The 25,848-nt window shown below is 40.6% G+C and overlaps 3 protein-coding genes across 13 annotated transcripts in view; 2 read left to right on the top strand and 1 right to left on the bottom strand.

Moving 5' to 3' along the window:
* The first annotated feature begins 72 nt into the window (after positions 1-72).
* Positions 73-7,642, top strand: mbd3b (methyl-CpG binding domain protein 3b). Of its 11 annotated transcripts, none has more exons than XM_020632084.3 (8): positions 163-229; positions 2,549-2,617; positions 3,222-3,381; positions 3,801-3,938; positions 4,131-4,221; positions 4,413-4,590; positions 5,676-5,828; positions 6,350-7,642. In XM_020632084.3, the coding sequence occupies exons 1-7, from the start codon at positions 216-218 to the stop codon at positions 5,821-5,823; spliced, it is 798 nt and encodes a 265-aa protein (XP_020487740.1). In that variant the 5' UTR covers positions 163-215; the 3' UTR covers positions 5,824-5,828; positions 6,350-7,642. The 11 variants fall into 11 exon arrangements, with proteins under 11 accessions (XP_020487746.1, XP_020487740.1, XP_065812002.1 ...); XM_065955930.1 differs by having other exon boundaries at positions 201-229; positions 2,552-2,578; XM_020632085.3 differs by having other exon boundaries at positions 201-229; positions 2,552-2,617.
* Positions 7,643-7,880: 238 nt separating this feature from the next.
* Positions 7,881-22,621, top strand: si:dkey-110c1.10 (unconventional myosin-Va). The gene is made up of 35 exons (XM_065955921.1): positions 7,881-8,060; positions 8,777-8,887; positions 9,290-9,458; positions 10,046-10,190; positions 10,321-10,477; positions 10,588-10,731; positions 10,817-10,898; positions 11,004-11,111; positions 11,260-11,372; positions 11,458-11,726; positions 11,825-11,906; positions 12,698-12,838; positions 13,071-13,202; positions 13,347-13,430; positions 13,529-13,645; positions 13,736-13,833; positions 13,921-14,007; positions 14,530-14,850; positions 15,148-15,304; positions 15,397-15,636; positions 15,741-15,950; positions 16,117-16,210; positions 16,317-16,465; positions 16,569-16,784; positions 16,922-17,022; positions 17,149-17,263; positions 17,589-17,694; positions 18,181-18,312; positions 19,179-19,330; positions 19,633-19,722; positions 19,869-20,001; positions 20,096-20,393; positions 21,075-21,249; positions 21,338-21,418; positions 21,504-22,621. The coding sequence occupies exons 1-35, from the start codon at positions 8,034-8,036 to the stop codon at positions 21,663-21,665; spliced, it is 4,998 nt and encodes a 1,665-aa protein (XP_065811993.1). The 5' UTR covers positions 7,881-8,033; the 3' UTR covers positions 21,666-22,621.
* unc13a (unc-13 homolog A (C. elegans)) overlaps positions 22,292-25,848 on the bottom strand; it is a 44,216-nt gene continuing 40,659 nt past the window's right edge. Inside the window, exon 43 of the mRNA XM_065955932.1 lies at positions 22,292-25,676. Within this exon, the coding sequence (XP_065812004.1) occupies positions 25,388-25,676 (289 nt within the window). The 3' untranslated portion in view covers positions 22,292-25,387. The remainder of the gene's footprint in view (positions 25,677-25,848) is intronic.

Here is a 25,848-nt window from a genome sequence, read left to right as displayed (position 1 = left end):
AACTGCAGTGCATACAAATAAACATATTCACCAAGGTCTTGCTGTACACCGACATTACTCCAGGTTTGGCAGGGCATTATTTTATCAGCCAGACAGCAAAATTTGCGTGGATAATGTCTTTCATTTCTCCCATCGAAGGGGGAGGGGACTGAAAGAGGAGAGGGGAGAAGGGATTTAACATAGCGAGAGGGAGAAAGCGAGATAGTGTCTTCAAGATGGATAAAAACGAGTAAGTATATCATTTGAAGGACAATGAAACCATCAACAAAAGCATATAAATAGCAACTATCGTTTGACGCACAATGTGTCGTTCTCGTCATATATCTGCAAATTTGTTTATCATCGATTAGGCAGATGCACTCGGTGGTCTCGCTTTTTTTTGCAAAATAGCAATGCCGTAGGTTTACGCTAAGATATCGGTCTTTACTGCATCATTTATAATGTGCTTCTGTTTTTCTGCTACTTGAAGCTGATTTTGAAAATGGTCTCGTATCGGTATATTGCGTCGACAGTGCCATTACGACAAAAGCAAATTATGTCTCTGCATCGGTGCATACATTAATCCTCTGTAGATTCATAAAATGCATTCAAAATTGTGTCTGTTTTAGTCGATTATATTTAGTTTGTTCATTCAGAAAAGCCGGCTTCAAGCACTCATGACCACGGTCTGCATTGTCGTGGAGGATCTACAGATTCATGACGCTAGCTCACACCAAACTTTAACATTGCTTGAGCATGCTACAAGTGTATGGCGCTGTTTGACAGCATGCACTAGGAATAATTATCAAACGGTATCGACGATAGTTGTTATTGTATCTTGTGTGGTTATTATTTATGTGCTGCAAAAAGCTTAATGTTTCCTAAACGTTAACACTGATGTTGTGTTAGAGTCACTTCGGTGGCAGAATGTAAGACTTCCGGTATAACCTCTCAAAACAAAAGACGATTCAATCATGGCTCGAGTGCTCTTAGTCCTCACTTCTAGTGTTTCATTTCCAGCTTGTAGTATTAAAATAAAAATAGAAAAACACACTTTTTGAGCTAACCAATGAACAAAATTGAAATGATGGCTATGTTTTCATCCCCCCTTGTTATCATACTTTCTCTTGACATGAAATTGAAAGCACAGCAAAAACAACAAAAACCGCCTGGAAATCGAACTTGAAATACTAGTAAAGTATATATTACAAAACTAACTATTTCAAGCCTCCAAACTTAAGTCTATCAAATTGTTATGTAATTATAAATACAAAGTAGGTTATCTTGTACTTTAAAAAAAAAAAATGTTCTGTTGAGCACAAAATATTATATTATATTATATTTTGTTTATAATTTCACTGCATTTCAATCAGTGAGTTTTATGGCTGCAATACTGGAAACATTTACAACTTCATTCTAACCTAGCTCACAATTTCATACTTTAAACTTGTGTTTATCAGTTTATCTATTTTTTCCTCTCTCTCTCTCTCTCTCTCTTTTTTTTAAGAAAAGAAGCCTTCCTAATCTACTATTTTTTGTTGTTATTATGTCGATGTTTCACTACAAGAATAATAAAATAAATTAAATGTGCTTAAACTGAAGGAAAAAGTATGAAAATACATATTGATGTATTTTGATTTTCTTTTGCGTTCGAGAATTTGGAAATTATCCTGAAGCCTTTAGAGACATGAGAAAACAATGTGTTGAAAGTTATTACGCACCTTGGATGCTTTTATTCCAAAAAAAACACTTCTTTTTTTTTTTTATTGTGAAGTCATTAGCCTCTGACTTCCCGTCTCGTACTGGTTGCCTCGCGGTGCGTAGACGCAGCCAGGGTGTCCTATGTTTTACTTGCGGATGTAGCGCTCGTTGCCCCGACGAGACAGGCAGGTAGTGATGCGGCTTGAGGTCCGCGGCGGAGCGATCTGCTCGACGACAAAGAGATGAGATGTTGTTAGCAGGGAGATCCCATTACAGAGGACGCATGTAGTAATATGGCCGAAACAAAAGCGTAAGAAGCGAAATACCTGCCGTCAAAAAAAAAAAAAAAAAATCGACACAATTCTTAAAATCTAATTTGGTTGTTCGCTATAACTTTTAGTGGATTTATAGGCTTCTCGCGTGGGAAATGGAGAAGAAAAGGTGGGATTGCACTGCTCTCCCCAAGGGCTGGAAAATGGAAGAAGTGACCAGAAAGTCGGGTTTGTCAGCTGGAAAAAGCGATGTCTATTATTTTAGGTACTAAACGAACGAGGGCTTACAAAACTTAATCTGTGCACATGTCACCGAGTGTACCGACGGCGCACTGTAAGGGTGACGATTATAAAGTTTGAGTGGGGAGGAGAAGTGGGGTGGGGGGGGCGCTGCTACTAGCAGAGCAACAAGGCCAGCTCCCCTCACAAGTGTTGAGATAAGTAGTCTATCCAACCGTGCAAAGATAGTCGCGGCTGCAGCCAGTTTCCGCCTGGCGGGGCCTTTCATGAATAAAAAACCTCAGTGTCATTTCAGTTTATACTTTTTGATTTCCCTTTTGAAATGAATCTACAACAGCAGATTTGTTTTCATTTAGCAGAGGAGAAGAACAAGATGAGGAACAGAGGCAAGAGAGGGGGGAGGCGGGTCGGTTGTATAGTTTGTGGTAGGCTGACTGTACAATCCTACTGGTGTTAACTGTGGTGTGTGATGTAAGATACATTTGCATGAGTTACTAGCACGTATCCACCCACAGTTGTTTCTTTGTTGGTCATTGCTCAGGCTAAAGTTACGGTGTTGTTGCTCCCACTAGTGGAGTTACAATGTTTCCACTCTGAAACATTTGGTTAGTTTTGCTACAAATACACACTTGATGGATTTGAGAGGTTAAGGTTAAAGCTCTTTGTAACAATTGTAATGTGGTCGTTTATACTAATATTTTAATGTGTGAAGTTTGTTAAAATACAACATGATTTAGGTGGAGAAATAATCTGTGAATGCATTCATTTCACAAAGTAATGTGATTTCATTGGTCACTTGTGTATGTGCACTGCTTCTATTGCTTTTTGACTTGTTGCATGTTCTGTTAAGGTTTGTAGTTTTCTGTCTGCTGTGTGTGTGTGTGTTTTGAAGTGTGACGTGTTTCGTCTTTGTTTCCTGGCCTTATCATTTTTAATTTCAGCCTTGGTGTCTTTTGTGCAGATTTGATTATGGTTGTTTGTGTGAAAGATGATATAAGTAGGCTTGTTTCTCTCTGCCTTCCCTGCCAGTCCATCTGGGAAGAAGTTTCGGAGCAAGCCTCAGCTGGCCCGTTACCTTGGTAACCAGATGGACCTCAGCTCCTTCGATTTCCGAACAGGGAAGATGCTGATGAGCAAGCTGAACAAGAACCGTCAGAGGTTGCGCTATGATAACAACAACCAGAACAAGGTGAGACAAACAAGCTCATGATTGCAACTCTGCAAGTAAAACAGACTCACTTAAATATTAAAGGTGGGCTAAAGATGTTTAGGAAATCACTCGCTTATATCTAAAACATGAGTTTACCCTTTTAAAGTCCTGTCTAACTTTAGTGACATTTAAGTGAGCATTAGATAATCATATTGCAGGGGGATAAGGAAACATGAATAGACGTTAGATTTACACACAGATAAAATATAACAAAGCACACGTTTTAACAAAAGTTAAAATACTTTTATCCTTCCTTCGAAATTCAGATCTCTTTGTTTCACACCGAAGTTCTTTAAACACTTTTAAACAATACTGGTCAGACTGCACAGTTACTTATCAACAATCTTGTGGAATATTGCGTGATGTTCTGCCATTACTCCTTGTTTCATTTTATCAAGGGCAAACCGGACTTGAATACATCACTCCCTGTCAGACAGACGGCGTCTATCTTTAAGCAGCCTGTTACCAAGGTAACCAACCACCCAAACAACAAAGTCAAGACGGATCCTCAGAAAGCAGTCGACCAGCCCAGACAGGTGAACACCTACTGCCGTTTGTTTTGAACAAGATATCATGAAAACCTGAAAGAAACATGTTAATATGGAACCTTTAAACCAGGATGGATTGTTTTCTCACTGTACTGGCCCCATATTTTTATTAAGATGATTTTGTTTTTGTCTGTCTGCCGTCAGCTAATATTACCACCTTCCATCTCTTTTGATCTGCAGCTATTTTGGGAGAAGAAACTCAGTGGTCTTAATGCATATGACATCGCAGAGGAGCTAGTGAAAACAATGGAACTACCTAAAGGTCTGCAAGGTAAAACACAAATTATACATACATTTCTTTGAGAAAACACATTGACTTATGCAAAGTGGCATTTTCTCATGTTTTCATTTTCTCAGTTTTTTTCTGCAACCATTTTTTCTGATATTCATTTCATCCAGAGTGAAGTTACAGCTTTGATGTTTCTTTAAAATGTTTTTCTAACCATCCTGGTGGTCCCTCAGGTGTTGGTCCAGGCTGCACAGACAAGACTCTTCTGTCGGCGATTGCGAGCGCTCTGCACACCAGCGCTGCTCCCATCACTGGCCAGCTGTCTGCAGCTGTGGAGAAGAACCCGGGAGTGTGGCTCAACACGACACAGCCACTTTGCAAGGCCTTCATAGTCACTGATGAGGACATCAGGTAGGTGATAACTAGAGTTGGGACTGATCTAATATCGGTATCGGGTCCGATGTTGAATGAAGAAAGATCATTGGGCATTATCTACATTCTCAGCTCAAACAGTCTGACATACTTTTGCAGTGTTTCCCTTAGGTTTAGAGCTGGGGGGGGGGGGGCACCTGAATGCAGCCTGCTAACAGCGCATCCCCTGAGTAACAGCAGAGAGAGAGACATGCCCAGAAAAGTCCAAAGTCAACTAAGCAGACCACTTTATTTTCTGTTGCTTCTTTCTTACGGACTTTTTATTATTGCGTGTGCGTCCATCAGACACAACCACACACACCCAGGCCTCCGCTAGTGAGAGTGTGCTCACCTATGTGCACACCTGTGTGTGTGCGTGTGCGTGTGTGTATCGGGGCAAAACTCCGCCGTGCACGACACAGAGAGCAGAAGAGAATTGTAAACGCGCGACCATGTAGAGACAGAAATGACATGGCGTCGTGTAAATAACATAAATAACATAAGGCTATTTAGTTTGTTTAATAAAAGGACGAGGTATAGACCTGTTCTATAGGAAAGGTATCCTTATGACTTCTGTTGTGATCTGGTGCTATATAGAAAATAAAATGAATTTCACCATCGGGGGGGCGGGCAGCCCCCCTAATATAATGGTAGGGGAAACACTGCAATCAATATTTAAGAGTATGTTCCAGACTACGGTTACTGTTGCAACTTTTTGCCCTTCTGGCTTTTTTTGCAAATGTATCAGCATGTGTTTATAACCATGAGGTTGAAGAAATCTGGGATGTGCATAATGTCCTATGTTGGGTTTTTAATCACTTCAAGTGATATTTACTTCCATTTTGCACATTAAAGCCCAATAGCAAATACAACAAGATTGAGCTGGAACAAAATTAGGAATCACTTTAACAATCTCTTAGTCATCTTGAATTCAACCAAAGGTAACAGACCAAATCTGTTTATAAATCTCACAGTCCAGAACGAGGGACCCTGTAAAAACAAACCATCTGTTCTGTGCTGATTCTGCTTGCTATAGGCAGCTGTAACTGCCAACTGTAACAGCTTCCTGTTGTGTTCACATGTAGGAAACAGGAGGAGCTGGTGTACAGTGTGAGGAAAAGGCTGGAGGAGGCACTGATGGCAGATATGTTGGCACACGTCGAGGAGGCTGCCAGCGATGGGGAGGTTCTGAAGGAGGACGGCAATGGCAGTGAAGATATGGAGAGCGTATAGCACAGGTTGGTAAGGGGAAGATTAAGCGAATATAAAGGCACACTTAGATTAGGCCCAGCTTCCCCATACTGTGCGGAAGCACAATTGTACCCCTGTCCCCCTGCTGGCCTGCACTCACATTACTTCAGGCCCAATCAGGCATGAGCATGGTTACCTCTATACATACATCATCACATTGTAATATGAGTTAGTCGCAGATTTTTCCAAAGACCTCTGAGCTGACTGAATATAAACTTGAGTAAACATTTGACCTCAGTATCAGACCTAAGTGAAACGTTTACGCACGGTATGGAGCACTCACACAAGTCAATCAAACTGGACTTTGGGGGTAAACTTGCTTGGGCATTGTGCAGTTTACCTAGTGTGAGTGCACCCTAAGAGCGTAGATGTACTATCAGCTATAGACATAAAGGTCTCATGCTTTTAGCAGCAGAAAGCATATCAAGACTTCTATACTCAGTGCATTAATTATTACAAAAAACTAGACAATATGCACCTTCTAATGGCCATTTCTTTCCTCTTGTAGGGTTTTGGTGATGCCCAAATGGGTTTTTTCAACACCTGCGCACACACGACCATGAACAGTAGGAGCCCCACAACAGTCCAGCCCTGATGAACTGTCCTCTTGTATCTGCAGCCCAACTTTAACCTTAACCTGACTCCCTCCAGCCCCTTACATCCTAAAAAAAAAACGTCTTCCGCTTTGGAACACCTGGAGTCTCAAATGTTTCTATTAGTCATTACCTCCACTGGATGGGACTCTTAAGCGTATGTCCAAACTCTGTTTTTTCATTGGAAATAAAAAAAAAAACCTTTACATAATAATATTGCATTAAATGAACTAACATAAATTAATAATAACTTGCCTACAGTATGTCAAAGTCAGTGTTTGATGAGCATATTTTTTACTGAAATGGGTGTATATGTTTTGTGACAATCTGTCAAAATTGAACATTTAATGTCTGCTAAAAGTCACTTTTTGGTTCCAACAGATTAGAAATAATGTTTTGTACTTTTGACATGTTTCTTCTATCAATTTTATGATGCACTCCATGACTAGTGTGACAAAGACCACACATGACGCATTTTTTAATGGAGCCAATTCAGATGTTAACCACACAGACTTAAGCTAATCAAAATTAGCAACAGTGCTAACCTCCAGGTGGATGATGTTACATATGAAGATAGCATAGTTTGAATGCAGCAAGTCTTTCCTGCTATACAATCATGGAAATATCTTCTTTAATGTAAGTGGTGTTATCCTGATTTCTGTTCAGTATTGACCAAAGAGGAGACATGTCTTTTGGAAAAGGCTGTAGGTTTGTGTCTGCTTTGTATTGAACTGTGGCTGAGCATTTAAGCTCTGCTGTTTTACAACCAAACTCAAGGAAAGTCAAAGGTACACGTGATGGGCTGAGCACAAATGTTAAGGAAAGAAAGGATTTGAAACCTCTTTCTGTAATGAAATTACTACTGTTTTTATCATCATAGGTGCTTACTGATGTTGTGAAACATTGCTGTTCTTCAGTCCACTTTTTTTAAGTGTCAATGTTACCACACACATGCTGCCTCCTTGTAAAACCCACGCACAAAATGGTCATGCAGCAAACTACATAAAAGATTCTGTTTTAATGTCTTTTCATTTATTATCCGAGGAAAAATTATTTAGTGTTTTTTTTTTTTAACCCTGTCGAGGTTTGAGGATGAATAATGTGTTCCCAGCTGAAATTTTGAAATTCTTAATTCAATGTCAGCAGGCTGAATGCTGAATTGAATTTGATTGTATTAATTATTAAAAATTGGTCGATTTGTAACTAAATATGTTGTCAGTGTGGCTGTATTTTATTAAAAACTTCTTTATTTGTACATTCACATACACAATTATGTTGTGAACCTCTTCTTCCATACTCCCCCATCAAGAAGTTGTAGACCCCTCTCCCTGAAAGCCGTGATTCAAACTGCACATTTTCAAGGAGCAACGCGTCCAGCCAACTGCTGCATCCTCCCTCAGATTAACAGTTAACTTGAAAGTCATCTTGCTCCTGTGAGAGCCCGGACAAAGTACAAAGGACTGTCACCAGAGGACACAAAGTGGCTCTTCTATGAAAGTGTGGAGGACAGGCTGTTCGTACACAGTGACATGTAGATATTACCTCCCATTGTTTTTCTTCAGTGATGTTCCCCTGCATACTTTAAAATAGTTGAAATAGATGGCTTCACTGGAGCTATACAGCAAGGTAAGATTATTTATTTTTAAGTGATGTGCCATTGATTACTCAGATGTACCGTATGGACGTACATAAAGGTTTTAAGACCTGCTGTACTAGTTATCCTTAAAAGAACTGTAATTACCTCAATGTAAGACATTAGAAAAGAGATAAACAGTATTCTAATTAAACGACCGGTGTGATATGTATTTGTCATCCTTTTAGAGTTATGTGAGTTTTCACAATAACTCGTAATGCCCTGAAGATTACAAGTCCTCATTTTTGTGTGATCTTGATCCAAACAGAGGATAGGAGGTTTGATATGAAACAACCTGCAGAAAGTATATGTGTGATTTTAATTCTTATTTCAGTCCAATTAAAGCTTTGGTAGAGTGTGGATAGAATGCATTGGTAAAATAACACATTCATAAAGGAATTAGTTTAGTTAGAACTCAAAATGACTAATCCAGAAGAGGATGACCAGTGTTAATTTTTAACACAGTTTAAGAGGCTTTTATGCTGATGACTGAAAAACGTCTTTCTTGGGTGAGGCCAGGATGTGTTTTTATGTTCTTGAACTGTGTCGGAAACGAAAATGAATCATGCAATGAACATCTCTTCTTTCCTGTGCTGCAAATGCATTCAGTCCATGCAGAGTGTGTTCATGTATATCTGTAGATCGATTAATCAATATGATGTTTGTTACAGTTTCACATGTACCTCAAATGATCTATTTCTTTTGTTAGGGAGCCAATGTCTGGATTCCTGAACCAGATGCAGTCTGGGTGTCAGCCCTGCTCCTTCAGGACTACAGTCCTGGAGAGAAACATCTACAGCTGCAGCTGTCTGATGGACAGGTGGGACATTGCAGATTTTATAAAAATGTATTAAAATCATATATGTTGTTAATGCCTAAGGCTAAGGGGAACTTCAACTTTGCAGTTTGTTAATGTGAAATAACACAAGAACAGACAGGTCCCACAGAAATACATTTTATGGAGAGATGTAAGAGTGAGTGAGTGCACAGGAACGGGTGCCCTTGAGCAATAGGGCGTTCAGTGAGTTGCTCAAGGGCACCTCGGCAGTGCTCAGGAAGTAAACCAGCTCCTCTCCAGCTACCAGTTCCAATTCCACATTTGCTCAGTGATAGGACTTGAATTGGAGACCCTATTTCCTATGGACTGTGCTACTGCCATGATAGTGGAGACCATAATACATTGCATACCACAATAACTCCTTTCCTCTTTCTCTGTTGGTAGGAGGTCCAGTACCCAGTGGGGTCCATCTCAGATCTTCCGCCTCTGGGGAACCCGGCCATCCTGGAGGGGGAAAATGATCTCACAGCTCTCAGCTTCCTTCATGAACCTGCTGTCCTGCACAACCTGCGGGTTCGATTCCTGGACTACAGCAGCATCTACACGTACTGTGGTGAGCACTGAACAAACAAAAGCAAACTAGCTATACAGCTTATGACAGAAACGACGGCCACCTGAATGTGAGACAACAACAGTTACTGACAGTTGTTAAGGTTTGTGCTGGCAAATAGCCAGAAACAGGCAGCTTCTGTCTGCATGATTACAGCTCATCATTTCAACTTTATTATGACAGGGCAAAGGTTGAGCAAGAGAGGCAACTTCCCCTTACTTAAGTTGCTTTTTCATATTTTGTGTTCTTAAGATGACGTCATTCTGGTTAAAGATGGCTTTACTCAAATTTACTTTGTCATTTTGTTTGCTGAACTGCTGGCTCTTAGTCTTCAATCTCTGAAAATGTGTTATTTTTTATTGCTTTTACTCCCTGTAATATCAATTGACATGTTCTGACCTCTAACTGCTTACTGCAGTGTGACCAACTAAAACTACTTGTATTATTCAAAACATTAGAAAAAAATATATTTTGGGTACATTTTATAAACAGGCAGATTGTAGTTAGCCATTGAAAAAATATTTATTTCTGGAGGTGCTAACAATGTCGACACTTCCTGCTGATGTCCCTTCCTCTCCTTGTCTCTACAGGGATTGTGTTAGTGGCTATAAATCCCTATGACCAGCTCTCCATATATGGAGAGGAGGTGATCGATGCTTACAGTGGTCAGGACATGGGTGACATGGAACCTCACATCTTTTCTGTGGCTGAGGAAGCATATCGCACCATGACCCGGTCAGTACTTAAACTGTATACAAGGAAATGTCCAACAGCTTCTCTTTTGCGTTTCATTTGCTGTTCTTGCTAATGCTTTGTTTAATGTTATGTATACTGGATTATAACCCAATGTTCTCTGTGTGTATAGGGAGGAGAAAAACCAGTCTATCATCATCAGTGGAGAGTCTGGCTCTGGGAAAACAGTCTCAGCCAAATTCACCATGAGATACTTTGCCGTGGTTGGAGGAGCATCACAGCAGACGAGTGTGGAGGAGAGGGTTCTGGCCTCAAACCCAATAATGGAGGTGATAGATAATTGAACAGATTTGTTTTGTAAGGAATATAGATTTTCTGATCAGTTTTTATGTGTTTTTATTAAAAACAAAATAATTTTTATAATACTGTTTTTTTACAGTCTATAGGGAATGCTAAAACCACTCGAAATGACAACAGCAGTCGCTTTGGGAAATACATCGAGATTGGCTTCGCCAGAAAAGGGGACATTATTGCTGCAAACATGAGGACCTATCTTCTGGAGAAGTCCAGGGTTGTTTTCCAAGTAAGTCAGAGAGATTGTGTGCATTTTGGCATAAAACAATATTCAATTAGTGGATTTTTCTGTGATATTTTTTTGTGCATGTCAGGCCTCTGCAGAGAGAAACTACCACATCTTTTACCAGCTGTGTGCCTCCAGAGAGCTGCCTGAAATGAGATCCCTTAAACTAGGTGAGGCTTATTATCACACTTTTCAGTTGACTTGGTCTTTAAAACATTGATTCTCATGAAGTCCATGTTGCATTCAGACTGACTTGGTTGTTTTTATTTTGTCAGATGGGCCGGAGCGTTTTCGTTACACCAGTCAGGGAGGAGAGATGCAAATCCCTGGGACTGATGATTTGTCCGACCTGGAGCGCACCAGAAATGCTTTCACCATTCTGGGTACAGTATTACATTCGGAAATAAACACAGGCATTCAATGCAAAATCTCTGATGTTTGATGCAGAGGGAGGATTTTTTGTTTCAATGAATGATGTCCATGCCTATGGCGATTCGTCAAAAAACACTGGGGTATGTTTGTAAATTGCAGGTGTGCAGCCTGACCAACAGATGGAGCTTTTCAGGATCCTGTCAGCTGTCCTTCACCTGGGAAATGTCAACATCCAAGCCAGTGGGAGAAGTGCTGAGCGGAGTTACATTGATGTGACTAAACACGTATTCTTTGTCATTTCAAATGTTTTTTTTTGTCTATCCGTTGCTGGTATACACACGTCCTTTTTTTCCTTAGGCAGACGACCGCTCTCTGGCTGTCTTCTCCAAGCTGTTGGGAGTGGAGGGACCTCAGATGGCCCACTGGCTGTGTCACCGCAGACTGGCTGTAGGGGGGGAGATGCTGGTCAAACCCATGACCGGTCAGCAGGCTCTGGAGGCCAGAGACGCACTGGCCAAACACATCTATGGCCAGCTATTTACATGGACCGTCCAGAGGCTCAATTCTGCTCTATGCACCCAGAGGGGAAAGACCAAGTCCTTCATAGGGGTGCTGGACATCTATGGGTGAGTGATGAGCTCTGCTAATTCACATTGGAAGAATCATCTAATGATCTGAAGTGTGTTGTTACAAAGTGGGACTGACAGGTCTTCTCTCTATTTAGGTTTGAGACTTTTGACCGGAACAGTTTTGAGCAGTTTTGTATAAATTATGCAAATGAAAAGCTGCAACAGCAATTCAACAGGGTAAGTCGTGTGAAAAGTAGACTCTCTAGTTTGTGTCTACACTTATTGTTCTCTTATTGTTTTTGCACAAACCAGTTGCCAAGTTTTTATTAAACCCCAGAAATCAGTCCTTTTTGCCTTCCAGTGTATCATCACTAAGTTCCAAATAAGTTCAATTTAAGGTCAATATAAATAATAAAGCAACATAATTAGTTTCTCTCTTTTTTTGATGTCTTTTAGTCCATCTAATTTCCTGTTTGGCATGTTAATTTGCATTTTAAAGCAAGCAGTTTTACAGTATGGTTATGTTTTTTTAGGTAACTGGTAAAGGACACAATGCAACTGTCTCTGTTAGGATGTCAGGCAGAACTTGGTTTGCAGGATAGGAAGAGTCATCATCAGCAGATGTAATAAATCATCAAGGACTCGCACCAAATGAACCAAATGACACGTATAATTCTACTCTGGACACTGGAGAAAAGTCCCCATAACTACCGTTTTGATAAGCGACTGTTAGAACTGTTATTACTTGGGGCGGGTCTTGTGCTCTGCATGAAATGATTGATCTATTCTCATGACAGAATGCCACAGAGGGCCCCAGTCAAAACCTACAACCAATAAACACATATAAAGCGCTTCCATGTCTCTCTAATATGAGGAAAACTAGAATCTTTTCATGCAGGTTTTAAACCTCAGAATACAGAGAACACATCTGTATGCCTTCTTTGAGCCTTCTGCTTCAAGTCATGTGATCGTCTTCATTTTGAATCGGTCTTTACGTTTAACGTTTCTACTTTTGGGTTTTCTTGCAGCATGTCTTCCACTTGGAGCAGGAGGAGTATGTCCGTGAGGAGCTGGCGTGGAGCAGGATTGAGTTCAGTGACAACCAGCAGTGCATCAACCTCATAGAGGGACAACTGGGCCTGTTTGATCTGTTAGATGAGGAGTGCAGGGTCGGTCATTTTGTCCCCTCCCACCCTATTATTCTGTTTGATCATTATTTGTTTTTCCCCCTCTGTCTGTTGATATATCTCCTTGTCTTTCTCTCAGGCAAACACATATACTGCTTTTAGCTTCTCATGTTCATGTTAAATCAGCTGTTGTGGGCACCCGATCAGTTATTTTCTCACAGTTTAAACTGTTATGCTGACTTACTCTTGCATCATTATCTGTGTTTATGTTTAGATGCCCAAAGGTTCAGATGAGAGCTGGGTGAGGAAGCTGTATGATCAACACCTGACCAGCAAGCCCCACCCTCACTTCAGAAAACCTCGCATGTCCAACAGCGCCTTCATTGTTCTGCACTTCGCTGACACTGTAAGTCCACAAGATAAACTGTAGTACAAGTTTTCTGTACTCAACATCTGAAAAGATTTCTTTTGAAGTGTGAATGTTTCTGCTAACAGAATTCAACACTTTAGAGTCTTAATATTTATCCTTTTTTTTTTCATTCTTCAACAGGTGCAATATGAGTGTGACGGCTTTTTGGACAAGAACCGAGACACAGTGTTTGAGGAGCTCATTAACATTCTCAAAGCAAGTCAGGTAGGCATGTGTAACTTGTTAAAAGTATTGAATCTTTCCATTTCTATGTGACAGAAGGTTAACTCACTTGCATGTGTGTTTCCATGTGTGTGCGTCAGTCGGAGCTGGTGGCTGAGTTGTTCCAGCAGCATGGAAACGTGCCGTCTGTGGCTAATGGAAGTGTTCGCTCAGGGAAAAGAGCCACGAGGGAGCACAAACTCACAGTGGGCTTCCAGGTGAGCTGTTTTTTATTGCGTCATTTGTTTTCGTCATTGAGCAGAGAGTCTGTGTTTTGTCTCACTTTGCTTTGTATTGGTGCCTGTCAGTTCCGTCAGTCCCTTCAGATGTTAATGGAGACTCTGAACAACACCACTCCTCACTACGTCCGCTGTATTAAACCAAACGACCTCAAGGAACCTTTTATGTATGTATGGTCATGTTCTAACATTTGATTTAGTGTTTTTTGTTGTTATTGTTTGCACCAAGCAATATAACAGTCTTGCTTTATTAGGTTTGACCCAAGGAGGACGGTCCAGCAGCTGAGAGCCTGTGGGGTGCTGGAGACAATTCGCATCAGTGCTGCAGGTTATCCATCCAGGTGCTTTTATTATTCTTAATTTCTGCAAAGTCTTCATACGGCCAACAAGAGAACATGTCATGTGGCTAAAGTCAGATTTCAGTAAAAGGACACATGAACTAGGTAGACCTTTCCACCCAAATCTTAAAGGAATACACCCGTATTTTTGTAACTGTATCTAACTATTTAATATATAACAAAATGACATTTCAGTTTGTAGCAACATGAAATGGATTAAAGAGAAGTGAATCCACAAAAATGTTTGTGGTCTCTATTCATCTACTTTGTAAACAGGTTTTTAAGTATCCAGTTTTTGAAAGTCAAACCATGATCCTATAAAGGAGGAAAATTAACAAACGTGGATGTTGGGAAAGGAGTAATGTCGATTTTTTTTACGCCCACGCTAATGCATAAAGTCTCCTGTCATCACTTAGATGTCAAAATTGGATTACATGCAACAACGTGGAATCAATAGAAATAGAAAAGGCCAAGACAAGCTGATTTCTCTAAGATTTTGGTTCCAATGGGTTTTTTTTTTCTCAGGTGGACTTATGAGGAGTTCTTCAGTAGGTACCGTCTTCTTCTCCCAGGTCCTCAGAGCCCAGATCAAGCCCAAGCCGCGTGCAGACAGGCTCTACCTGAGCTCATCCCAGACAATGACCAATACTGCTTTGGAAAAACGAAAGTGTTTTTCCGGGCCGGACAGGTGGCTCTGCTGGAGAGGCTGAGAGCTGAGAGGCTGCGTCTTGCTGCTGTGATCATCCAGAGTCGGGTCAGAGGATGGCTGGCAAAGATTCGATACACCAGGATCTGCTGGGCAACTGTCACTATACAGAGATACTGCAGAGGAGCCCTGGCCAGACAGTGAGAAGACAATCTATTTATACATATTAATACTGTATTTTTTGTTGTTTTTGTGATGGGCTAATATAATTGTTTCATCGTCTCCCAGATGTTAAGTTATAGCAGGAAACTAGGATTAAAAGGATTTAAAGTCACCTTCATAAATGAAAAATAATTTAAAAAAAATTGATGATGATTTTATATTTTTGAGCAAAACTGCATATTCACTGCACATTAATTTCACGGAAAGAAAAAAGTGGGGTGGGATATTCCAAAACTTACAATTTACAGAGAAAATGTACCATTCAATTTCTGCAGACTGGCCCTGACTCTGCGCTACAGCAAGGCTGCTTTAGTCATCCAGAAGACTTACCGCATGGTCGTGGTCAGACAGTTGTTCCTCATGATCCGACAGGCCACCATCACCATCCAGGCCTTCACCAGGGGCACGCTGACTCGGCGCAGATTTAGACAGGTCGGCATCTAATTCCAGACTTAACCACACGATTGAGCAAACTCTTCTTGCCCTTTTAAAACATTTTTTTTGTCCATGTTCCAATTACTTAGCTGCTGGTGGAGAGGGCCACCGTTTTGCTCCAGGCGAGTGTGCGTGGCTGGCTTGCGAGGAGGGCGTACAGGCGAATACATGCAGCAGTTTTGTTCACGCAGTGCTGTGTGCGACGCCGAGCGGCCCGGAGAGAACTGCTGAAGCTTAAGACAGAGGCTCGCTCAGTGGAGAGATACAGAGAGCTCAATAAAGGCATGGAGGTCAAACTGATGCAGCTGCAACTGAAAGCAGACCATGAGGTGGGTGAGGAGGGTCGGATCCTTTGATCCTTCGAGGATGTAAAATATATTTTGATGATGATCTTTTCTTTTCTAATGATAAAGTTGTGTTTGCTTGTGTCCAGGCAAGGGAGAGTGCAGCTTTGAGAGAGACGCTGCACACAGAGCGAGAGGCCAGCGGTCATGAGCTGGAGGCTTTGAGGGTCACAATACAGAAGCTGGAGAGCCAGAGACAGGAAAAGGTGCAGCCCAGCCCCGTTATCAGCGAGAAGGAGCTGGAGGAAAGGAGGAGATCAGAGGAGAAGGCTGCTCAGGAGATCCTTCAGCTCAGACAAGTAGGTCTTTCATCCCACAGAATAACATGACGTAGCCTATCAAACTATGTTGCTGATGGTGTTGTTCTCAGGAGAAAGGAATACTAGTTGTATAATAAATAAAAAGTTTTTCATTTGGATTTTCAGGACTTTTATTGCTCAAATTACTTCTGTCTTGTGTTTTAAGGAGCTGCAAGTGCTGCAGAAAGAAAAAGACAGTTTCTACAAAGAGAGAGAGGATCTCTCAGCTCGCTTGCTTGAACAAGAAAAAGCACAAGAAGGTAGATTCTCACCTACAGTAATAGCATCGTGCATTTTGCAGTTCACAACTACATTTGCAATGTTCTCTTCCTCTCTGTATTCTTTCTTTTTCTTACATGAGTGCAGAGTGTGCGCAGGAGACCATGGCCAAGGCAAGTGCTGCTCTGAGGGCAGAGCTGGATGAGGAGAGGAGAAAGTATCAAGGTCTCCTTAGAGAGTTCACCCGACTGGAGCAGAGATATGACAACCTCAGGGAAATGAGTCTGCTCACTGAGGTTCATAGACACACTCACACACTCTTATACTTCCACTTAAGTTTCACTTATAAAGACCATCTTGGTAGATGAGAGTGTGTTTTTTTTTGTCTTTTCTCCACAGCGCACCAAAGGCCACAGAAGGACAGACTCCACCCAAAGTCTTAGCCTGGAGCCTCTCTCTCCCTCCCCCATCCCGCTTTCCCCCCAGTCTCTCACCCCACTCTCCCTGTCACCCTTCCCATCTGCTTTCTCTTCTCCAGAGACGGTCCGCAGGGTCAGCGTGACGTCTCCCTCCTTGGATAAGAAATTCTCAATGTGGAGCTCTGAAACGCCAATGGTGAGAGACTGTTTTAAAAGTAGTCCACATTTTCTTTTGTTTGTTAATTATGTTTTTGGGCACTCTTCCAACTTCCAGCATGACCTAGTTGATAGGATAAGAAAATGTCACACTGTGTTCCTGTTTTGCATGGACAGGACCAGCTGATGGAGAGGATGGATGTAGCCAAAGACCCAGCAGTGAAGATGAAGGCGGAGGACCTGGCTCATGCTTACGATGCAGTACGAGTGGCCAACAAGTCAGTCTGTCAATGATATATTCCTTTTAGAATATCAGTCTGCCTCATCTTCACAGTTTTGCTTACAATTCTGCTTGATGGATGCACTTGGTGTCCTTGTCCCTTCTGTCCCCTCGTCTGTATTAGGTTTCTGGAGAGCCAGCTGCGTGGTCAGTACAGTCAGTGGGAGGGGGATCTGGAGGCTCTGAGGTTCCAGCTCGGTCAGGCGATCTCTGGTTCTTCCTCCACTGCAGAAAGACAGGTACTTCTAAATACTGTACATATCTTGGGTGCTGGAAGGAAACTGTTGAAAAAGTATGTTATAATCAAAAGATTCTAGATGAGTCAGAATGGTCTTTTCCCCCCTTGCCCTAAATATACTTCATTACTCTCATCCTACCACTTACTTCCTCATTCAGCACTTGTCTTAAACATACTACCTACAGTCATAAAATAAAAAACAGCTCGACTAAGGCTTCTGTGAACTAAAAACTTAAAAGATGGAGCCTTTCTACAATGAGTCAGTATTGTTGTGTGCATCATCTATAAGCCAGAAATCCAGCATGTAAGTGTCTTTGTGTCTGAAGGATGTGCAGGAACTACTTGAGGCCAGAGAACAAGAGTGTGTCAGATTGAGGAGAGAGTTGAAGGAGCTGAAAAACACAACCTCACTCACAAGACTCCTGGCACAAGGTACGATCACTCAAGATAACATATTAAATGACCAAACAGAACCTTCCTCCATGTGAGGCTGTCATTTGAAAGTCTTCTCAGTCTTTATTTGGCAATTTGATGTTTTGCCAAGGACTTTTTGAAGAAAGTGTTTGGCTGTGCTCACTGCTTTTCTTGATCATTTAAGAGATGGCATTGATGAAATATGACTGTCTCACTCTACATCAGTGTAGCGTTATATGGATCAGAAATGTATATTGCTTTTAGAAGGAAAATTAATTGGAAAAAAACAAAACACTTAAGATTACAGAAACATCTTCCTTTTGATAGTTAGTATTAAAAACACACAAATCCCTTATCTTTTTTATAACTCACCAGGTTTATGTTTGAACATGGTGAGGAAGATTTAGTGCATCAACATTCCAGTTAATATATCTTCCATACTATGTTTTTTTTAGCTGATACTGCCTTCTCATGTATTTGTGTCATGATGTTTTCTGTTCCTAGTTCTCCCGTCGTCTTTAACTTTGGAAGCCTCTCCCTCTCCCTCTCCATCTCGACCAAAGCCAGCATCAGTCACTGGTTTGTTGGAGTGTAGAAAGAAAGATGAAAACAAGCTCATCAAACACCTTATCACAGGTGAGACAGATACCAGTCCACTGTGTACTCACCTTCATGTGAATCTTTATTTATCCCTGGGGTATTTGAATATATATATATACATATATATATATATATATATGTATATATATACGTTTCATCAGTAGAATCAACTCTTGACAGAATTGTATATACAGCACTCTATGTATTGAATGTATGCTTTCCTTTGAAATTTCCTGACAGTCAAGAACTAACTGTCAGAATGTAGTATAGAAAATAGGAATTCATACATAGAATACAATATAATAATTGGTCTTTTATTATTATTTTTGTCATTAGTTAAACTTTGTTTTGCTGTTAGGTAGCATAATAAGTAATGTAGCAGTAGTTCACCAAATTTAAGTATTTATGATGCTAAATCTTCACACGTTTCCATTTTGTAGTTAATTTTTAGAACAAGCTGTTGAACATTTTGAAACTGCCTTATATGTGAAACTTCTCCAGGTCTCCAACTTATATTTAGTTATTATCAATTAAGCTGCTTATAATTTCTGGTTTATAAAATAAAAAAAGTGTAAAAAAGGATTTAACATGCCTTAAGCTAAAGGTATTATCTTTTAAAAGAAAGTTTTGTCAAATCCCAGTGTTGTGGATTAATTAAAATAAATGTATTTTAGGTGTGAGTATCTGTTTATAAATGGGGGGGACTTGATCATAAGGTCTGTGTTTTCCCTTGCTCACTCTGAACAGTGTTCACTGGACTACTAATGTGGTCTCACAGTTTTGTAACCTTGTCTCTAAAAGTACGACTCACATGAATGAACTTTTACTGCACCTACCTCTTAAAGCTGACGAACATGACCGTGTTCATTCTGCCACTGCTGTTCTCTCTCACTGTTGTCCAGACATCCGTGTTGACAGCGCCCTGTCTCTGCCTCCTGGCCTTCCTGCCAGAGTGCTCTTCCTGTGTGTTCGTCATGCCGACTGCAGTGGAGACCAGACTCAGGCTCGCTCGCTGTGCAGCGCTGCTGTCACTGCTATGAAGGCAGCTCTGAAGGTAACCTGAGTTCTCAATCTCAGCACTGCACCATATGGCCGAGGTTGAATGCGTTAAGGTAGCACACCTCATGTCAGTTAGGGTGCCACTTACAGAGAGTCATAAACATTTGACTTTGAAACACTTTCATGTGATTGTCTTGTCCTTTTTGTGTGTCCCGCCCCTAAGGAACCAACTAAATGACAATAAAGCCCATATATTTTTTACATCATTAAAACAAACAGCAGCATTTTTTTCAAATATATTTTAAATATAATTTCATATACAAGGTCTGACATTTGATATCATATCTTTCCCTGCAGAAACACAGTAATGATGTTGACATGTCAGCTTTGTGGTTGAAAAACGCTTGTCTGTTGCATGACCTGTTGACCCAGCACTCCCCAAAACAGGTATGATTTTTATTTTCATTTTATTGACTGAGATCATATTTATGACTTAAAGCATTGTGAAAAACAACAATCTTAGTGCTGTATATTCATAGTTGTGGTAGTTGTTGTCACTTTATTAATGACTGACCGGCTTGAGTACTTGTCAGACCCTCCACTCAGATGATCTGGTTCCATTGAATACGGATCTTTCTGACTTGATCCGCGCTCTGAGTGACCTCTGCATCCAGGCGTATCAACAGCTCCTCTCCATCACTGAGAAACGTCTACAGAACATCATAGGTACCACTGCTAAATGATATAAATGTTCTCCCCTCCACTGCTCTCCATATCTAGCTTCTTTCTACCTCTCTCCCTCTCTCCCTCTCTCCCTCAGTCCCTGCTATGTTGGAGAGCGAGACCATCCCCGGTTTGTCGGCCTCAGCTGTAAAGTTGGTGACGTCCAGAAAGCGAGCAGGATCAGACCCGAGGCCTGTAGGAGGCGATGTTCCAACTATGGCGTCGGTGCTGCGGGAGCTGGGTGCCCTTCACACAGCTCTGACCCATCAGGCTCTGCCCCTGACTCAGATGGAGCAGGCCTTTCACCAGCTCACCTACCTCATCTCAGCCTCGGCACTCAACAGCCTGCTACTCAGGAAGGACATGTGTTGCTGGAGTCGTGGCATGCAAATTCGGTATATATGAAACAAAAAAATATATAATGCTCTATATAAATTATAGATCCTACATTTTCTATAGCACGTAGAAAGATCCCAGTTTGAGTTGCGGCTTATTTTGATTTAATTGATTTACCTTTTGTATTTTAGATTAAATTATTTTGAATTAATTTAATTTAATCATTTGTGTTTGATTGAAGTTGTTCCATTTTATGTCAATGCAGTGAATTGTTATATGATCAAATCTCTAAAAGGCTCAAATATAAGATGCACAACCTGACGTCAGAATGTTACAGCACCTCTTAAAAGCCTTTACATGGCCATGAATGAAACTTGAAGACGTATCATCATTGATTGTTCTTACATATAGAGTCATGTTTTGGTTGATTGAAGTTTTATTTCCAACATGTAAATAAGAGAAAAAGAAAAGGAAATGTACAAACAATGAAAAACATTTCAAACACTAGTTACTTCAATTTACATGTCCGAAAAGGAGTGGGAAGCAGTGTAAACTTATTTTATCCTACCCCTTCACCTTTGATCATTTATCATTGTGTCAGTTTCTTTTTTGATTTTATTACAAATCTGATTAATTTGTTGTGATAGACTCGACCTGTGTTTATATTAATGTGTTCACCTCTTTTATTTCAACATGTATATATAAACAGATCATTTTTATGGTCCTCTCTTGTCACTAAGCTACAATGTGAGCCTGCTGGAGGAATGGCTACGGAGCCGTGGTCTGCAGGCAGGGGGTGCTGTTGCCACGCTGGAGCCCCTCATCCAGGCCGTTCAGCTGTTGCAGGCCGGGAAAAAGACCGAGGTGGATGCAAAGGCCATTGTACAGACCTGCACTGCTCTATCCAGTCAGAAGGTGGCTCTCTACCTATCTTAATCATTTTTGTGAAGAGTATTTAAATTGTATTTAAATTGTATTTAACTGGCTGCTGATTCATCCACAGATTGTGAAGATTCTGACCCTCTACACCCCCCACAGTGACCTTGATGAAAGAGTCACACTTAATTTCATCCGCACTGTCCAGGTATTGTCCACAGCTCACTGGGTTTATGTGTTTATTAGTTTACAGATCAGTCTTATGTTAAAGTCTCTTTTCTTTGCTCTTACAGGGCCTCCTTAAAGACCGCTCTGACGGTCAGCCGCCACAGCTCCTGATGGATGTTAGGCGAGTGTTTCCTGTCACATTTCCCTACTCGCCTCCCCCCGCCCTCCATTCTGAGCAGTTAGTCATCCCAGACTCCCTCAAGATATCTTTTCTACGCAGAGCCTGAAGAACAGCATGTCCAGCCTACTAAGCCGGGTCTCTTTGGAGAAAATATATTACATTTTATATTATAAATAACTCCAGATTGAATTAATCCTTATCTCTCTGATACCACTTCCTTCAGTCCTTATGAGTAACGTTTGTTGTCAAGGTTTTTTTTTTTTTAAATAATTTTTACATTTAAATATTTGTGAAGATATACTGAAAATTTTAAACGTTGAAGTTTTTTTCTTTAAAATAAAAGGAAGTACATATTCAAATACATTTGAGTTAGGGATGGCACAATAGCAGCTATACCTAAATGCAGTTTGACAAACAAGAAAACACCTTAGGCTTGTTTTTGTTTTTTTTAAACATATTTTATTGGAAGCAGAAACACAATGAGACTGCAGTCCCAGTAACCTCGACCTCCAATAAGAACAACCAGAATAAAAAAAAAACTCAAAAATTAGAAACATCTCCTGTATAAAAAAATTCTCATGCGAGTACTTTGTACCACTACACATCATAAGTCATACATATTTATATATTCACAAACATTTGAAAAATAGAAAACAATAATGTAATATCAAAATAAAAGGAGACAACAATTGGCAGTTTACATTAAATAATTATGCGTGCTGGCACAATACATTTTTTTCTTCTCTTTTTTTCTTTTTTTTTTAATCGCTCCTCTCATGCACCTTTTCTGGAGAACAGAACGGGTGTCGCTGTGCAGGCGTGTCTGAGTCAGACCTGGTCAGCTAGACAGAATGGATCATGCATGTCTGTCCGCTTCGTGTCTGTGTGCTTTTCATTGTGCTTCTACATTTATCCTCATTCTTAACGCCTGTGTGCATTCAACATGCCTGTCTAACACAACCAACACGCAAACTGAGCCTCTGAAGGAGGAGGAAATCCCTCCACTAAAGTATCATTGTCAACAGCAATAAAGAAAGATCTTTTTCTTGGCATTTCCAGCTATGTGACAGTTGTGTACCTGTTATTTGAAAGTGTTAAAAGACTGTGCAGATGTCCCCTTGAATAAAAGACCTTGTACACACAATAGAGTGACATGTTAAATTTAGCTCTTTTAAAGTGGTACTTTTCCTTTGTATAGTCTTTAAGAAGGTATATAATGCCAGTGTTGAAATCAGAAGCAAAGCCTGTATTTATTGGGCTTTTAATCAAGCCTGTTAAATAATGAGATTGCAAATCTGAGTGCAAATTGCTTGTTATTAATCTCTAGTGTGTACATGGCCTTCATATCTCTTCCAATAATAGCTACATATCCACAGTGGGCACACACACACACACACACACGCACACACGCACACACGCACACACGCACACACGCACACACGCACACACACACACACATGCACGCTCACACACAATCCCTAACTGCCCAATCACCCAGAGCAAAATTCAAGTCTACAAAAGAGCAGCAAACTTCACTTCAGATAGTCTGACATGTTTGTTACATCCGAGCTATTTACAACGCCCAAAAACATCAACAATCGATCACTACCCTCCACGTTATGCTCCTCCGCACTGAAAAGCTGTACAAACGAACTTCAGTCTCAACAACAGCTGTTATATTTTGCCCATTAAAATAGAGACAGCATTTACAAAATATCAGACAAAGACTTGTGCTGATATAAGAAGAAGAATTCACAATGTAAACATTATGAGACTGCTTCAAAAATGACTCATCCACATAGATTTTTTTTATTTGTTAGATTAGATGCATAGAGTTCAGTTACACCTTGTTCAATAGATGGGGCCTGTTCAGTTAAAAGTTGATCAAGTGCTTTAAGGGTGACGGTCCTCATCAGTGAAGACTTAAAACAGAGGCAGGAATAGAAGAAAAAATACCCTGATATTTTTTTTTTATCTGGAGTCTCATTAATGTTTGAAGTCTGTGATCTTTGACATCATGGAGTTTTTTTTCTTTGCAGAAGAAAAATAAATCAATATTTGTTTCAAAGAAAAGGTGTAAAAAAAAAAAAAGTTGAATTGAAAGACATGCTGGAAAGTCAATTGAACTTTTTTTTATTACAATGTAGTGACTACATCTTACTCTAGGATGAAGCCTTGTTGTGTAACACCTGTCATGTCATACTAAAGAATAAAATAAAAATCAGAGTGTCAACTTTATTCGGGATGCTTTAAAGACCCCGTGCTTCTAAATCACTACATCTTGACTAAACTGCAGGCCCTCTTTGAAATGTCAGATCCAGACCTGTTGTGGTCTGGATCTGCAGCCCTTTAGCAGAGGTCTGACTGCTCAGTGAGAGAGAGCAGGGTTTCAGCACCTGCAGTGGCTCATTAAAGATCATGTGTGGTAGATCATTAGTGATCAGTCATCTCCCGTGGACGCAGGTTGTGTTTTTTTTCCATCTCCCCTGATACAGATTTGTTAATTATCTACATTTTTTTAGAGGAGAAGGTTGGCAGTAACTGTTTTTCTTCTCTTCATATATTTTCAAACGGCTGTGTAGCATTGGAATGTTTTAGTTAGAAAAAGAAGACCAAAATAAACATCACAAGTTAAAAGAATCCCCCTCCCCAAAGTGAAAGACACTTGGAAAATACTAAAAAAATCTAATCTGAGTGGGAACTACCCCCTCTGTGTGATGCGCTCTGCTTGTGATGGCTTCCTGTGATTACATTTGCAGGTAACAGGCAACACGGGCGGCTACATGAGGTCAACATTAGAACATCTTACAGACACACTCACACATAAACACAAAATATACACACATAAAAAGTCTGGTGAACCACAGTGCTCCAGGGCGTGTTTTTCATCAGATTCATCTCTCTGTACAGTGTCTGTACAGGAGACAGACAAACTGTACGAGGCTCGACAAGACAAGGCATTGTGGGTGTCAGGCAGTGTGCTCTGTTACAGGGTAGACGGACAAAAGACAGACAAAGACAATCTTTCAAGTACCACACGTCCATCGTCTAATCCTGTATATAACTACATACCTGTATATCTTTTATAATTTATATATAATGATATATAGAATCATTTCAATATAAAATAATTTAGAGGAAGAAAGCAGTAAATAAATAATTTATTGTAACTAAATATTGCTTTGTTCCCATTTCGTTATATATGGAATGTTTTAGGCCTCGCAGCCATTTTGTTGTCGTCAATAGATCTGTTGGACAGTTGGTCCTGTTGTGCTTGGGGCTGGTCTTGGCATATTTCAGTGATTATCTGTTGGCACTTGTGGTGCCTTTCTCTGAACGGGGGTGCAGGCCAGAGTGGAAAGAAGGGAGAAAGCAAAATGGAAATAAATAGTGAGACAGAAAGGTAAATGTTAAAGGCTACAAGATATCTCTCACCCTAACTTTTCAATCAGGGCGTACTTGTGTGAATACATGCATGGGTTGTATGGCGTTACTGACCTCTTTGAGTAGAGGAAAGTGGATATACACTCTATGGTTAAAATCTATGTATTGTGCATCAAAAGGATGGCTGATAATATCTGCAACAATAAAGACATGGGTGCTATTTGTTTTTAAATAAAATCAGTGATGACTTCTTTAGCACTCTGCCCTTTCCACTGAAATGAGTGTATTTACAGCACTGGATGTGTGTTACTGTTGTCTTATCTGTGCTTTTACAACACTGGATCATCAGGGCAGTGGCTAGCAGTGGCTCAGAGGAGCTCCATGGCAGAAGGTGGCCACATCTGTTTGAGCTTCAGATGGGTTGATTTTAATTGTTTGTGTCACTTAGCTGCGTCCCTCCTCTGCAGAGCGCTGGTCTGATTTGAGCTTGACAAACTCCTTGGCCACGTCGTCATTGTTGCGTTGGGAGAGGATCCGCAGGACTGTGAGGCCCGTCTCATCCATGTTGATGCGTTTACCCAGTGGCAGCCAGCAGGCGGCGCTTCCTTTGGAGGCTAGGTCCTTGAGCTGCAGGACAGACATGCCCACTGTGCGGTCTTCACGGGCAAAGCAGTAATCCTTCACACACACCTGCAGCTCATAGCACTCAGGACCCACCTCGCTGCTCAGGGTGCTGAAGCGGAGAAGGGAAAAAGATCCATGACAAACACTTGAACTAAGGCTTTAAAATGAGCTCAGTCTTTGATTTCCATTTAAAATGCAGAGGGAGCTTGTCATTTTGATAGTTAGAGGCAGTTGGTTCAAAAGTTTAGAAGCATAAAAACTACCTATTGGAGATATCATTT

The sequence above is a fragment of the Labrus bergylta genome, chromosome 6 (assembly GCF_963930695.1).
Source record: "Labrus bergylta chromosome 6, fLabBer1.1, whole genome shotgun sequence".
In the NCBI taxonomy this organism is placed as follows: domain Eukaryota; kingdom Metazoa; phylum Chordata; class Actinopteri; order Labriformes; family Labridae; genus Labrus; species Labrus bergylta.
This window is presented reverse-complemented; position numbering and strand designations above follow the sequence as displayed.

What these genes read in the sequence shown, in the direction of transcription:
- mbd3b (XM_065955926.1), top strand. Translation starts at nt 2,108, where the DNA reads ATGGAGAAGAAAAGGTGGGATTGCACTGCTCTCCCCAAGGGCTGGAAA. An exon ending in ACTACCTAAAGGTCTGCAAG is followed by an intron (nt 4,222 to 4,412) that starts GTAAAACACAAA and finishes GTGGTCCCTCAG; the next exon opens with GTGTTGGTCCAGGCTGCACA. An exon ending in GTCACTGATGAGGACATCAG is followed by an intron (nt 4,591 to 5,675) that starts GTAGGTGATAAC and finishes GTTCACATGTAG; the next exon opens with GAAACAGGAGGAGCTGGTGT.
- si:dkey-110c1.10 (XM_065955921.1), top strand. Translation starts at nt 8,034, where the DNA reads ATGGCTTCACTGGAGCTATACAGCAAG. An exon ending in AGTCCAGGGTTGTTTTCCAA is followed by an intron (nt 10,732 to 10,816) that starts GTAAGTCAGAGA and finishes TGTGCATGTCAG; the next exon opens with GCCTCTGCAGAGAGAAACTA. An exon ending in ATTTCATCCGCACTGTCCAG is followed by an intron (nt 21,419 to 21,503) that starts GTATTGTCCACA and finishes TTGCTCTTACAG; the next exon opens with GGCCTCCTTAAAGACCGCTC.